The sequence below is a fragment of the Penicillium manginii genome (genome assembly GCF_028828005.1).
Source record: "Penicillium manginii strain IBT 31320 chromosome Unknown utg000004l:1.0-7231830.0:1.0-7236170.0, whole genome shotgun sequence".
NCBI lineage: Eukaryota > Fungi > Ascomycota > Eurotiomycetes > Eurotiales > Aspergillaceae > Penicillium > Penicillium manginii.
The window spans coordinates 6,714,350-6,727,390 of NW_026643105.1; the positions used below are offsets into that span (position 1 = coordinate 6,714,350).

At 48.1% G+C, this 13,041-nt stretch overlaps 5 protein-coding genes across 5 annotated transcripts; 2 read left to right on the forward strand and 3 right to left on the reverse strand.

Annotated features, from left to right (window-relative positions):
- Positions 1 to 425: 425 nt before the first annotated feature.
- On the reverse strand, positions 426 to 3,270 carry N7533_006225 (uncharacterized protein; the record flags this gene model as incomplete). The annotated part of the gene is made up of 2 exons (XM_057102875.1): positions 426 to 3,044; positions 3,106 to 3,270. The coding sequence occupies 2 exons, from the start codon at positions 3,268 to 3,270 to the stop codon at positions 426 to 428; spliced, it is 2,784 nt and encodes a 927-aa protein (XP_056962505.1).
- A 621-nt stretch (positions 3,271 to 3,891) lies between these two features.
- N7533_006226 (uncharacterized protein) lies at positions 3,892 to 7,556 on the forward strand (the record flags this gene model as incomplete). The annotated part of the gene is made up of 3 exons (XM_057102876.1): positions 3,892 to 3,973; positions 4,026 to 6,802; positions 6,852 to 7,556. 3 exons carry the CDS (start codon positions 3,892 to 3,894, stop codon positions 7,554 to 7,556), a joined length of 3,564 nt encoding a protein of 1,187 aa, XP_056962506.1.
- Positions 7,557 to 8,122: 566 nt separating this feature from the next.
- On the reverse strand, positions 8,123 to 8,613 carry N7533_006227 (YciI family protein; the record flags this gene model as incomplete). Its single annotated transcript, XM_057102877.1, has 4 exons — positions 8,123 to 8,155; positions 8,211 to 8,374; positions 8,456 to 8,511; positions 8,567 to 8,613. 4 exons carry the CDS (start codon positions 8,611 to 8,613, stop codon positions 8,123 to 8,125), a joined length of 300 nt encoding a protein of 99 aa, XP_056962507.1.
- A 651-nt stretch (positions 8,614 to 9,264) lies between these two features.
- N7533_006228 (flavin reductase family protein) lies at positions 9,265 to 10,330 on the reverse strand (the record flags this gene model as incomplete). Its single annotated transcript, XM_057102878.1, has 2 exons — positions 9,265 to 10,237; positions 10,290 to 10,330. The coding sequence occupies 2 exons, from the start codon at positions 10,328 to 10,330 to the stop codon at positions 9,265 to 9,267; spliced, it is 1,014 nt and encodes a 337-aa protein (XP_056962508.1).
- Positions 10,331 to 11,273: 943 nt separating this feature from the next.
- N7533_006229 (uncharacterized protein) lies at positions 11,274 to 12,811 on the forward strand (the record flags this gene model as incomplete). Its single annotated transcript, XM_057102879.1, has 4 exons — positions 11,274 to 11,945; positions 12,019 to 12,402; positions 12,453 to 12,635; positions 12,695 to 12,811. The coding sequence occupies 4 exons, from the start codon at positions 11,274 to 11,276 to the stop codon at positions 12,809 to 12,811; spliced, it is 1,356 nt and encodes a 451-aa protein (XP_056962509.1).
- Positions 12,812 to 13,041: the final 230 nt, after the last annotated feature.

Consider the following 13,041-nt stretch of genomic DNA (forward strand, 5'->3'; position numbering starts at 1 on the left):
TGCTATTTCCGCCCCATCCCAGCCCATTATTGACCCTCGCGCCTTGAATCTATGCGAGGGGGGGTTGGGATATCACCTTTTACTAGTATTCTTTCGGTTTATCATCATGAATTACTAGTAATCACGGGTACCTACCTAGATAGGTACTCATTCGATGGCTCGGGTGTTAAGACTCCAGGCCCTGAGGACTCGAAGGACTCGGATATATCATTACCTAGGTACTACAAGTACTTGTACTAATAGCCCTCCATGGCTTTACTACCAGCAAAATGAATGCCTCAGTGTCTACTACTAGTAGGTAGTTCAATTCAAGTTGGTAAGAAATTCCAATATTTATTTTCCCCACCCGACTCCTATGATACTTGGTTCGTGAATGTTACAATATGAGATCGAAACGAAAAGCATGTCTACCAGAGACCATAACCTTAGACAACGAGCTTTTCGAAAGAGTATTGCCCAACAGCCTTGCGGCGAAGGTATCCAATCTCACGACTGCTACGGGCCTTGGTCTCACCAGTAGACTTCTTCTTGGAGAGTGAAACATCGCCCGAAGTAGGCTTAAGAGACAGTGGCAGCATCTTGCCACTAGCGTCACCGTCATACCCATCCTCGCCCTCGCCCGGGAGAGTGAAGACCATCAGATCGGCTCCGTTAAGTTTCTCATGGCGGACCAGTTGTGACTCAGGAGCAGCCGTAGCTTCGCTGACCGTACCGTTGGTAGCGTCTGTGGGCTTGGCCGAGGTGGCAGCCTGGCTGGCGAAGCTGAGATACTCACGGAGGATACCCTTGAGGTAGGTAGCTTCTTCAACGCCGGCAAGGGCTGCTGAAACCTCGGATTTCATATCGGCAATGAGCTCCGCTTCGCGGCTGGCGGAGGCAATAGCCGAGTCCGATTCGTCGTCGAGGTCGTTCACGGCTGGGAGAGCCGAGACCCAGCCAGATGGGCCAACGGCATCCACGGATGCAGTAATCAGATCGATGATGGTATTAAGGGAAAGAGAGGGAGTGATTTGATCAAGAGTGATCGGGGTTGGGGGGTTTTCGGTAAAACGAGAGGTAGAGCCACCAGTAGCGAGAGAAAGACGAAGGTGATGGACCATAGTAAGAAGGTCTGCACGCGACAGGTTTGATCGGAGGGACTGAACAATAGAGACCTGGGGCTGTGAGTGAATCTTTCTGAGAGTGTGATTCAAGCCGAAGAAGATGTACTTCAAAGCGGCCTCCTCGGCACCAAGATGGCGGGTCAATTCTTGGGTTGGGGTAGCTACGTCTCCATTTGTGATAGCACGAGCCGTCTCCTCCAAGGCACCGGAGTGCAGGCGGGCCTGACCAAGGAAGTATTTCAAGGCGTAGGCAAGTTCATTGGGCGAAATAACAGCAGGACCACGGAGCACCTGGTTGACCTGCTTCAAGGAAGGATCCGAGTCGATCAAAGCTTGCACGAAGGAACCAGTCGGGAGCGACTGGAGGATGCGAGGCTTGTGAGCACGACGGAGCGCGATTTCAACATTGTCCGGCGACAGGTGACCTAAACGCACAAGCCATCCGCATGTAACGGAAGGCCATAGGACAATGCGCAGTTGAGACGAAGAAGATGCCGAGGCTTTATCTTGAGCAGCAGAATCCTCAATTGCGAAGATCTTAGACAGCAAGAATAGAGTGGATTCGGGGTTGACGTATTGTCCTCGTGCGGGGAGTTGCTGAGACTCGGAGGCACCGAAGTAATCGCGAACGGTCTTGTCGAACTTTGCGCCATCGCGTGACTTTGTCGCCTGGTTAATATCTTTGGTAAATTGATCCCATTTCTCAACCTGCTCAGGAGAAGTCAAGTGGAGGGATGCCATATTCTCAGAGCGGTGCTTCTTGGATGCCGTATCCCACTGCGCAGCGGATGAACCGATGCCTCGTCCAATAGCATCAATGAGCAAGCCATCGCGCGATCGCTTCAGAGATGGACCGGAGTGGCTATGCAAAGAAGTCAGATCGAATCCGACAAGGGTGTTTCCTTTAGCCGCAACGGCCATGCCAAGTTTGGCAAAATAACTGATAAAGACTGTAGGCTCAGTGGTCACCCCCCCTGCAGAGAGGACATCGCTGGCTGCGATACTGCGCTGAATGGATTGGTACTGAGTATCGTACACCGCGACCAGAGATTCGCTTGCGCCAATAACACACTGAGGGGAGACGCGCATGACTGATGAGAACTTCTCGTCCAGTACGAATTGAGATGTGACAGAGGGGGAGTATTGAGAAAGATCAATATTCACGAATCCGTTCTCAAAGGAGAACTGGAGCCCGGCAGAACCGGCGTGGAAGCTCCACTGAAGCGCTTTCGTATTGACTTTGTCGAGTCCGGTAGGCGCGGGAACTTGGATAGTTTGAAGGTGGCGAAGGCGCTGGCTCTCTTCATGACCGCTTGACTTTGAGTTCGCAGGAACAGAAAACATTTGGACAATGACATCGTCCAAGGTAATTTGGTCGGAATTTTGCGGGTGGGACACGACAAGCAGGATGGATGGTTCATCGGTGCTGGAAGCTGGGGAATCGCTGAGGGCAAGGGCAGCCAAATCTTGTCGCCTCTTGAACATAGTCTTTTTCGCATCCTCCAGGTCGATCAAAAAGGACGAGTGAACCAGGTGGGTGGTGCACACTTTCGCGATCTCACTGTGTTGAATACTCCAGTGCTGAGTCTTCAAATCGGAGGACAATCGGCGGACACGACCATCCTCGTGCACAGCGAGGATGTCAAAGGGATCGACCTTATCCTCATCTTCGGTGCTGAAAGGGACGATTCCAACGAATTTTGCGGGGCTGCTGGAGTCGGTGATGGTGGCATTTGAAGAGGTGATCACGGGTGCGCTCAAACCATTCCCAATCTCCTCCACAAAGCATTTAATTTGATGGTCAGGCTTCGTTGCAACGGTGTAGGTTTGTCTCTTGACAATAGACTTCTTGGATAGCTTGCGACGGACGGAGCATGGTCGGCAAGAAAATGAAGACTGCGGCGGCACGGCGTACGAGGTCACGAGTTTGGGAGTTTGAACCTAGAGCGAGGGAAAAATGTTAGTAAAATGTACAGAAAGGATTTAGCGGCGTGATTCGTACATTGTAAATGTTCACAGCCTCGCCATCAACGGCGACAGCGACTTCATAACGCTTGCGCTTTTTCGCATCGGCGAGACTGTAGACATCACCGATATGGGTTTTACCCGTGGAGGCGTGGAGGGGGCGAGGCAATTGTGCCAGAATGGACGGGGACTGTAGATCCATAGCGACAGAGATCACAATCACGATCAAGATCTCAGCTTCACAAAGCCTTGATATCTGCTCCCTTCTCTGATCCGAGTGAAGCTGCAAGTCTCAATCCGCAAAAAAATCTTCGGCCAAACAACGGCCCGGATCCACTAGAGACTAGGCCTAATACAGACTAGCGTATCCAAGGACTACGGCGGTCCATAGCGACAACCGACTCCATAGTTATGTACTACATAAGAGTTACTGATTTTCAAACAAAACTTTTGTAGCTTAGGGGATATCTTAATAGATACATCAAAGGGAGATCAAGCCAAGCTTGAAATAATTTCCGATCCCTAATCAACACACTGATTGATAAATTCTATTAGTAAAAATTCCTCCTCTCAGTTTTCAAGTTGCTTTACAGTATTGGCTGACATAATACAACTGACATAATCAATTTCGACGCGACAGGCGCGTCTGGACGTGTTGGAGGGTGATCTGCGTGTAGAGTGGAAGTGGTTACTCTCGTTACTCCGGACTCTCTACGTATATGCTGCAGCCGGTCTCAGCCTTGAATACTTCCTACTCGTCAATGTGATATATCCCTGGACTCACATCTCTCCAATGTTCTTCTCTTGAGGTGGAAGTGAGAATATGCCCATGGACATCGTCTCCAACCCGTCAGTGGCCATGGGGCACAGCCAGCAGCCAGCAGTTCACCCTTTCTTCCGTCAAGGTGAGATGAGCTGAGCCATTCAAGTATTCCATCAATTAATGAAATCTTTTAGATTTTGGTATCACCTCACAGACAACTCCCTCGGAGCCCGAGACAGCAGCGATTCCTCCCCCGAATGCCTTCACTTCCGAATCTGCCTCCGTAGGCACCCAATACTCAAATACCGAAAATAAAGCCGACCTTGAACCCATGGTACAGGGAATTGACGAGAGTTTGCTTGCCAATCATCCGGTCCCGCGCAGCCCGGAGGAAGACCTGAATGCAAGTCGCCGAAAGAGACGTAGGACTGAGAAGCCCAAACCATCCGGCGATGATGCGCCGCTTCAAACTGGGCTAGCAGGATGGTTGGGTAAAGATATATCGACACCTGCAGTTTCAGCTGAAGCTTCTATCGACCCGGCGATCGATACCACAGCAGCCCTGCCTCCACAATTACTGACGGAGCCGACCTCTGTTGACACTGCCCCCGAGAAATCGTCAGCCGTCTCCGACAACGCAATACCAGACCCTGCGCCAGATAGGAAGCGAAAAATAGTGAAGCTTAATTTGAATGGGAGGCTACTTAGCTCTTCTCCCCCGATGCAGGTGGAGGTTACAGAGCAAAAACGAACAACAGGGAAACGTGGACGACCCCGAAAGATTGAAAGCAGACTAGCAATTCTCAAATACGGCGTTGAAGATGACAAAAGGCTAGCAAGATTAGTTGAGGACATCATTCACGGTCGTTCAACACATAAACCTGCGCCTGTTCGTCCATTGACGGCGCCGCCGCCCAAAGTGACGAAGCCTGCGAAACCTACACATCCTTTCTTTCTCAAGAAACCCACGCAAGACGCCCAACCAGACCTCATATTCGAGTCCAAAACTAACAAGGAAACGCCACTCCAAAAACCAACCACCAATCAACCACCACATGACACCCCAGTCGCGAAGCGTGAGCCCCGGGCTTGGAGCTCTATCCAGTCTTCGTTTACTAGCCGGACAGCAAAATTTCCAGAGCTTGTTGAACCACTCTGGCCGCCTCGGGATCTGGTTCACATTAGGTCTGCTGATTCCGCTCAGACCTGCGAATGTACCTTCAGGGATTCTCAGAATGATCAGAAGAAATCAAAATTACGAGTGGTTTCGATTAACGACGACGAGAACGCCCTGCTTGTTAGTACTTCCCGGGCACGGAAGGCTGCAGCTCTCGCTTCAAGGGAAGATAACAGCCCCCGTTCGACTCTTCGTATCCCCGGGCGCTATATTTCAAGTGGTCGAGTCCTCCAGACAGCGATCGACAATCAGATGTCTTGGACAAGCGACCCACGTTCAGCGAAATACTTGTCTCTTCCGGTCATCTCAAATCTTCGATCGTCTTTACTTTCATCCTTCTCAGCCTTTGATTGTGGCAAGTACGAAGCACAGCTCTGGGCACATAAATATGCTCCTAAAGCAGCAGAAGATGTCCTTCAAGTGGGACGTGAGGCTCATGTACTCCGTGACTGGTTAAGGCATCTCAAAATCACTGCCGTTGACACGGGGAAATCATCAAAAGATACCGCGAAATCGAACGCAGAAAAGAAACGCAAAAAGAAGAAGAAGAAAGCGGACAAACTCGACGGGTTTATCATCTCCAGTGAAGAAGAAGAGTCCGAAATGGATAATCTCTCTGGTTCGGACGATGAATTGGCGGGTCCTGTAACCGTGTCTGCTCAGAAAACTGTTATTCGATCAGGGGATCTTGCGAGGCCCGCGGAGAAGAGCCGACTCACCAATGCGATACTCTTAAGTGGCCCACCGGGATCTGGAAAGACAGCCTCGATTTACGCCGTGGCTAAAGAACTTGATTTTGAAGTATTTGAAATCAACGCAGGTACTCGACGAAGTGCCCGAGATATGTTGGAGAAGGTCGGGGACATGACACAAAACCACCTGGTGCACCTTCTGAACGAATCCGACGACATGCCCACCAAGCCACGACCCTCAGAACCTGCTCATGAAACCAAACAGAACAGGCTCAAGAGCTTCTTCAAAGGCAAACCGTCAAAGGACACTGGGCCCGATACAACTTCCGCCAAAACGAGTCCCAAACGGCAGACCGATGAAAAGCCCCTTCGTGAACAGAAACAATCGTTGATTCTTCTTGAGGAAGTGGATGTTCTTTTTGAAGATGATAAACAATTCTGGACGGGTGTCTTGACATTAATCAGCCAATCAAGACGACCGATCGTCATCACATGCAATGACGAGAGCCTCCTACCTCTTCAAAATCTATCATTGCATGCCATCTTACGATATCAAAAGCCGGCTCGCGACCTTGCAATAGACTACCTGCTTCTTGTTGCTGCAAACGAAGGACATGTCTTGAAGAGAGATGCAGTCAGCAAGCTTTTCGACGCGTCTGGCATGGATGTTCGAAGATCGCTCATGGATCTCAATTTTTGGTGTCAAATCGGTGTTGGCAGTGACAAAGCAGGTCTCGACTGGATTCTTCCTTCATGGCCCCCGGAGCGAAACATCGACGAAAATGGTGATCGGATGCGCGTTCTAAGTCTCAATACATACGAGTCCTACATGGGCTGGTTTAACCGTGACCTCTTGCTGGGCGAGGATTCCGAAGATAAAGAGACGGAAGCTTTGAAGAATACCTTGCACTGGTGGAGACTCGGAATTCAGGACTCCGAGGATGCAGCTGGATTCAGCGAGGCTGAAAAGCTGCCTCGGGATAACTATCACGCAAAGTCGAAAATCGAGCAACTCGATATCCTTGACCGGGAGATGGATTATCTAGATATGAGAAGCTCTCTGGATATTCTTTCCTCTCGATGTCAAATAGACATTTCAAAGGCAAGCTCATTCCGACTCGGTGACCGAGCTTTAACTAACCAATTATTAGGATTCTCTTGACGTATCCGCACCTCCGATTCCCGACTCCCACCGATCGAACTATATAGAGGCTTATCCACTTCTCCAAGCCAGTCTCGAGCCTGAATACACTGCGCTCAGTGAGAATATTGGACTCTGGTTCTCAGCGTCAATCTCCAGGGTTTTCCGCGCGCGCCATGATGACATGGAATCGGCGTACGCCAGTCAAATTTTCAATGGCTGGCGGCAGTCTGGCGCTCGTCGACAGGTCTTTCCCTCAAAATTAACCGAGTTTCAAAAAGTTTTTGAACCTCTCACCAGGTTTAACTATACAATGACATTGGTGACCGGCCGACTCGCTCCCTCTTTTGAAAACACGTTGTCGCCTATCACGGAGGACCTCGCACCTTATATTCGCTCCATCATGGTGTTTGACGCGCGCTTGAAGCATTATCGCGACTACCTCAGCGCACTATCGGACCAGCAGAATCCTCATGGCGAGAAGAAGCAGAGAAGTACTCGGGCCAGCCGAGCAGCACTGGAAGGGGGCAACAAGGCTTCGGTCCGAAAAGAGAGGTGGTTCCCCGATGATACGAACTACTTTTTGGTACAAGGAACTGGGAAGCCTGAATGGCAAAGCATCTTGTTTCAGATGGGGCATTTCCAGGTCCAGCCGGTTATACAACAGAGCGAAACCGGTAGCGAGCAAGTTTCCGACGCCTCAGAGGAGCATTAGGCTCTCTTCACAACCCCATATACCCGTTGACCCGATTTACGACAAATGCCAACAAATTTTGATGTATATAATAAGCTTAGCTCTCAAGTATAACTTCGTAACACTATCATCTACCTACTACCTAGTACTTAGGTACTAGGTAATAACCAGTAACCGCAACTCAATACCTAAGTGCTACTACTCTAGGGCCAGTACCAGTAAACCTTTCCAAGGTTCCAGGATAGAGGAGCATGTAGTAGTTTGCAAACCGTTCCGCGGGTAGTAACTAGTACAAGTACCAACTTTGGAAAATATATGCATAAAAAGATGGATATGCAACCGAGCATATCTCAAGTATTAATTATTGCTAGTGCTTGAGTTCACCCCGCAGCAGCATACTAGAGACATCAAGAAAAAGCCACTTCCGATGCCTTCGCTCCCGACTTGTCAAGGTCGGCCGATAAAACTTGAAGTAATGAATCGTCCATCTCATAGATCTCATTGATCTTCACAACTTGAACTTGAAGGAGAACAACTCCCAGAGACCCGCGAGCAGCTAGTACTACCTAGGTGGTAGTACTATTTGTTCATGGGAGTGGCTGTCTCACAGCTGGCATGTACTGCACGACGAATAGTTAGCTGAAAGCCAAACAATGAGTCCAAATATCAGCTTACTGGGTAGATTTGAACTTTTTCAATATCCCAAACTCCACTGGTGGCGTATATATCATTCTTGATAATTTGCCGGACATCCTCGATACTTTCGCCCGTGTAAACTACGACACTGCCGAGAAACCGGGGGTCCTTACCCTCCTGGGGATGTTCTGCAAAGATTGCACCTATACAAAGTCCTTAGCATGAGTAAGGTACTATAAATAGGTAATATTTAATGAAAATGAATCAGTGCAAGCCAATATTACCTCCATCGACAAGTTTTCCAGTGGCAATTAACGGTTGAATCCCTTGATAGTGACCGCTTGACTGGTGGTTAGCCTCAGGTATTTTTCAAGCACAAGGCACGGCAGGCTTACCTTTTGGCCTTTTTTCGTTTGGCTAGAACATCAGGCCAGTCCGGCATAATGCATAAGAATTCTTTTCTCTTCGAGTTGCTTGCTGATGTCATGGCTCTCGAGAAAAAGAAAGGCCTTTGAGCAGGTCGTTGAACACGAACCAAAGGCACTGCAGCTGGAACTATTTGACTCCGAAACATGACGGTAGTGAATTATTCCAACGAAAATTTCATGTTCGGGCTAATAGATATAACGACAAGTTTCCGACGTTGCTTGTAATCGTCTGCAAATTGATGATGTCGGAGGGCAGTCCCGATGAGAAGAAGTGGATCGCACATCATGTCAAACTTGAAGACCGATTACAACTTCGGAGCGACTTGATCTTTACATCTAGGCAATTCGAAAGGAGAAAACCGGCAAGTAAATACGACGATGAGTAGTATGTAGATAAACATGACCAAACTCATAATCAAAACTCCGAAGCAAAAAGGCCAGCGACTTTGTTAAACACATTAAATGTCTGCCGTGGGTTGATGAACCTTGAAATTCAAGGATACGACTATATTCAGTGAATTGCAAGAGGGTTATTCGGACTCAAGTGTTTAATTTAATATACTTTGAGAGTAGAGACCAAGTAACAAAATTCTAATATCCCCAGGACTCAAGCAAGACCCCAGGTTCATGTCTAGTAAGACGCTAATGTACACCGAAAAGGAGAATCACTCAGGCTTGGTAGCGTCCAAATCTGCTAATAACTGGCTCTTGGGAACTTCATCGGCCCATCTGGCACGTGGTCGCTCAAAAGTCGATGTAATTCGGCCATAAGAGACTCCACCAAGTTGTCCGACTGGACGCAATTTATCCAGGTCGATATGGCTGTATTCCGGATCAGCTGTACCCTCCTTGACCCAGAATCGAGTGGCCTTGATGAGCACCGTAGCGGCGATGCTCATTCCAGGTTGTTGATGATCGGTGAATTCTTTGATGTCGATCACTTTGCCTTCAATATTAAAGACCGACTCCTCAACACGCGAGGGTTTCACCGTCGTGGAAGGCGCCTCGTGAAGACCTGAAACTTTCCACTCAGAGACACCGTATGGCGCATCAATAGAAGTAGCATTGACAGCCTCAATCATATTTTCGGATACGGTGTTAATCACGCATTCTTTCGTATCCTTCAAGTTGCGATATGTGTCCTTGACGCGACCGGGGCGCGATGAGAAACCCACAATGAACATTGGGGGGTCATGATCAATTACTTGGAAATAGCTGAAAGGCGAGAGGTTCTTCTGCCCTTGGGAGCTTATTGTGCTGAGAAAGCCTACCGGTCGAGGTGCGATTCCTGAGACCAGAAGACGATAATTGTTGATCATCGGGCGATCAGGCGCGTATGGGTCGATCTCGTGGTGTTTTTGAGCCAGACTCGCGCCATTGTCTGGTACACCTTGTCCGTATTTCCACTTGGGGTATGGCGACTTGGTGACCTCAATTGGCTTTTCATGGTCGAAATCAGGACGGTTTGCTTCAGTCTCAGCAAAATTATCGACATCTTGAACGATTTTGTAATTTTTTTGCGCTACCGCAGTGTCGGTGTTATCCTGCGAAACCGCGGCAGCGGCTGCAGAAGAATTCATTCGAATAGATCTGAAAGATTGGTTGGAACATTGTAGGTTTCGGTAGGGATTGCCAAATCTGAGGTGGTGTTAGTTTTTTTTCGCTGCTGATAAAAAATGACTTCTCGTACTGCCTTGAAGAAAGGCGCGCAACACTCTTAATGGACAGCATAACGTAGTACCGCGCTGAAAATATTGCAAGCTTGTAGAAATACAATCGTAACAGTGCCTTGGAGCGAAGATGCTTGCTAATCAAGTGGCATAAATTTACTCATGGCCAAAAAGAAGTCGGGGGTGGCCTCCGACTCTCGGATAGCTCATCCGACATTCTGCCACGACTGCTCAACGTACTCCAGATGGAGAAATTCACATTCCAAGCATGGAGCTGATGATAGACCTCTTATCAGAAAACTTGAAGGCTCTACAAAGCATTTTATTTGCTCAAAAATAGGATGACGAAGCTACCATTAGCGTAGATCGCAACAACTTTTCGACTTGCAACATGTGGCCCTCGCCAGACTACTATGAGAACTTAGATCTCGCCGACAAAGAAGTAGCATCTGCAAGTCTCTCTACAAATGCACTGATTCACTCTTCTCCTGGTTGGAGCTGGAACTGATCTTTTGTTGGAGGAAGCTGAGTACAGTCGTCCACAAAGCTAGGAGCTAGGGTAATAAGAACATATGGCAGTCCGAGAGTAGTTGAAACAACATGAAAGAGATGTTTGAAAAAGCTAGTCTTTATTAGGCGAAAGATAGCAATTAAAGTTTGTTAGAGGGCTCCCGAATATCACAAATATGGGAGATCGCATGGTGTCGATCAGTGTGAATGCCTGCCACCCTGATACTGTGAATTCTGAGATAATGATTCCATTCATAAACTGCAGTCTGATCATTTTGCACACAAAATCGCATTAAGGCTATTTGAAAGGGCATGTAGCCGGTTTTTCAAGACTGTTCACCATATTCGGTGACTTGTCAGGATGCCGAGCGTCGGATCTGGGTATCGGATCACGCCCGACACCATTCAAAACAGATAGCAACACATATTTGGACCTGCAATTTTTCCGCTATCATTTCCATTTCAACCTCAAATCTCATACCCATCGGAATAAAATGCCAGTACTCTTTCCTTTGGGCGCGGCCCCTCGCACTGTGCGCATGTTGCGCGTGCCGCAAATCCCGCGCCGATTGATTTCCTCAAGCCGATCTTTCCCATCAAAAGACTCGAGCCTTGGACAAAAGTTCAACAATATACTCATAAAGTCGCCGCCCTATCGCCTTTTCTCTTCTTCGGTTCAAAAATGCAGCGCAAACACTGTTGTACGAGTGCCAGCCATGGCCGAGTCTATCACCGAGGGAACTCTCGTCCAACTCACCAAGCAAGTCGGAGACTATGTGGAACAGGATGAAGAGCTTGCCACGATTGAAACTGACAAAATTGATGTCGTGGTGAATGCACCCCACTCCGGGATCATAAAACGGCTCCTCGTGAGCGAGGGGGATACAGTGACTGTGGACCAGACTATCGTGAAACTCCAGCGAGCAGATAGCACATCATCGGAAAGCATCCAGAGTTCATCTACCAAAACGCAAGAATTGGGTTCAGAAACACTTGACAAAGAAAAGGAAACGGTAACAGAACCCTTAGCATCTCCAACAAAGCCTGCAACAAGTACGGGATTTCAAAACAATGCATCACCCCCGATGAAGGGAAGTCATCCGATTCAGGATGCTGTTCAGGCGGAGCCTAGGCCCGGATCTAAGCATGTGCGTGGGGAGAATAGAGTATGTATTACCCATTCTATTATTCATATCCGCTGTGACACTTTTATAAGAAGCTGATTTGAGTTCTTTGCAGGTCAAAATGACTCGAATTCGAAAGAAGACCGCCGAACACCTGAAACAGTCTCAGAATACCGCAGCATTTTTGACGACATTCAACGAAGTGGATATGTCTAAACTGATGGACTTCCGGAAAATGAACAAAGATTCGATTATGGAACAACATGGCATCAAGCTAGGATATATGGGCGCAATGGCTCGGGCATCATCTTTGGCCCTGAAAGAGATCCCAGCTGTTAATGCAGCCATTGAAAATGGCGATACTATCGTTTATCGTGACTATGTAGATCTCAGCATTGCCGCCGCCATTCCGAAGGGTCTTGTTACCCCCGTTCTCCGAAATATCGAGTCAATGGGCCTGGTCGAGATCGAAAAGAATATCTCGAGCCTAGTGGCAAAAGTGAATACACCGAAAGTTTCGTGTTATTTATGTTTGCTAACCTTGCGTAGGCCCGAGATGGAAAACTCACAATGGATGATCTGACAGGAGGCAGCTTTACAATCAGCAACAGTGGAGTATGGGGCTCTTTGTTTGGTACACCGATCATCAACATGCCCCAGATGGCGGTTCTTGGAGTGTATGGCATCCAGGATCGACCAGTGGCTATCAATGGCCAAGTCGCAATTCGACCGGTAAGCCCAGACGCAGTTCTGAATGGTGTGAAAGCAAAAACTAATGAACGCATGCTCAGATGATGTACATTGCACTAACATATGATCACCGGATTATTGATGGTAGGGAAGCAGTGAAATTTCTGACTCTGGTCAAAGGATATCTTGAGGACCCGAACACGATGCTGCTTCAATAAAACTAGACTTCGCGATGCCGAAGCAGTTTTATTTCGAGGGTCTTCTGCTTGTACATTAATTTGTTTTACCATATCACAGCTACCGTGTAATTTAGTTTTCAACGTCATAAATGATATATTGCACAATTGAAAAGTTTGGTATGCGAAATTGATAAGAAGAGGAACGGAGTTCGTTGTTCGAAAGTCTCTTGAAAAAAACCATGGCTATATCTTCATTTAACGAGCTATGA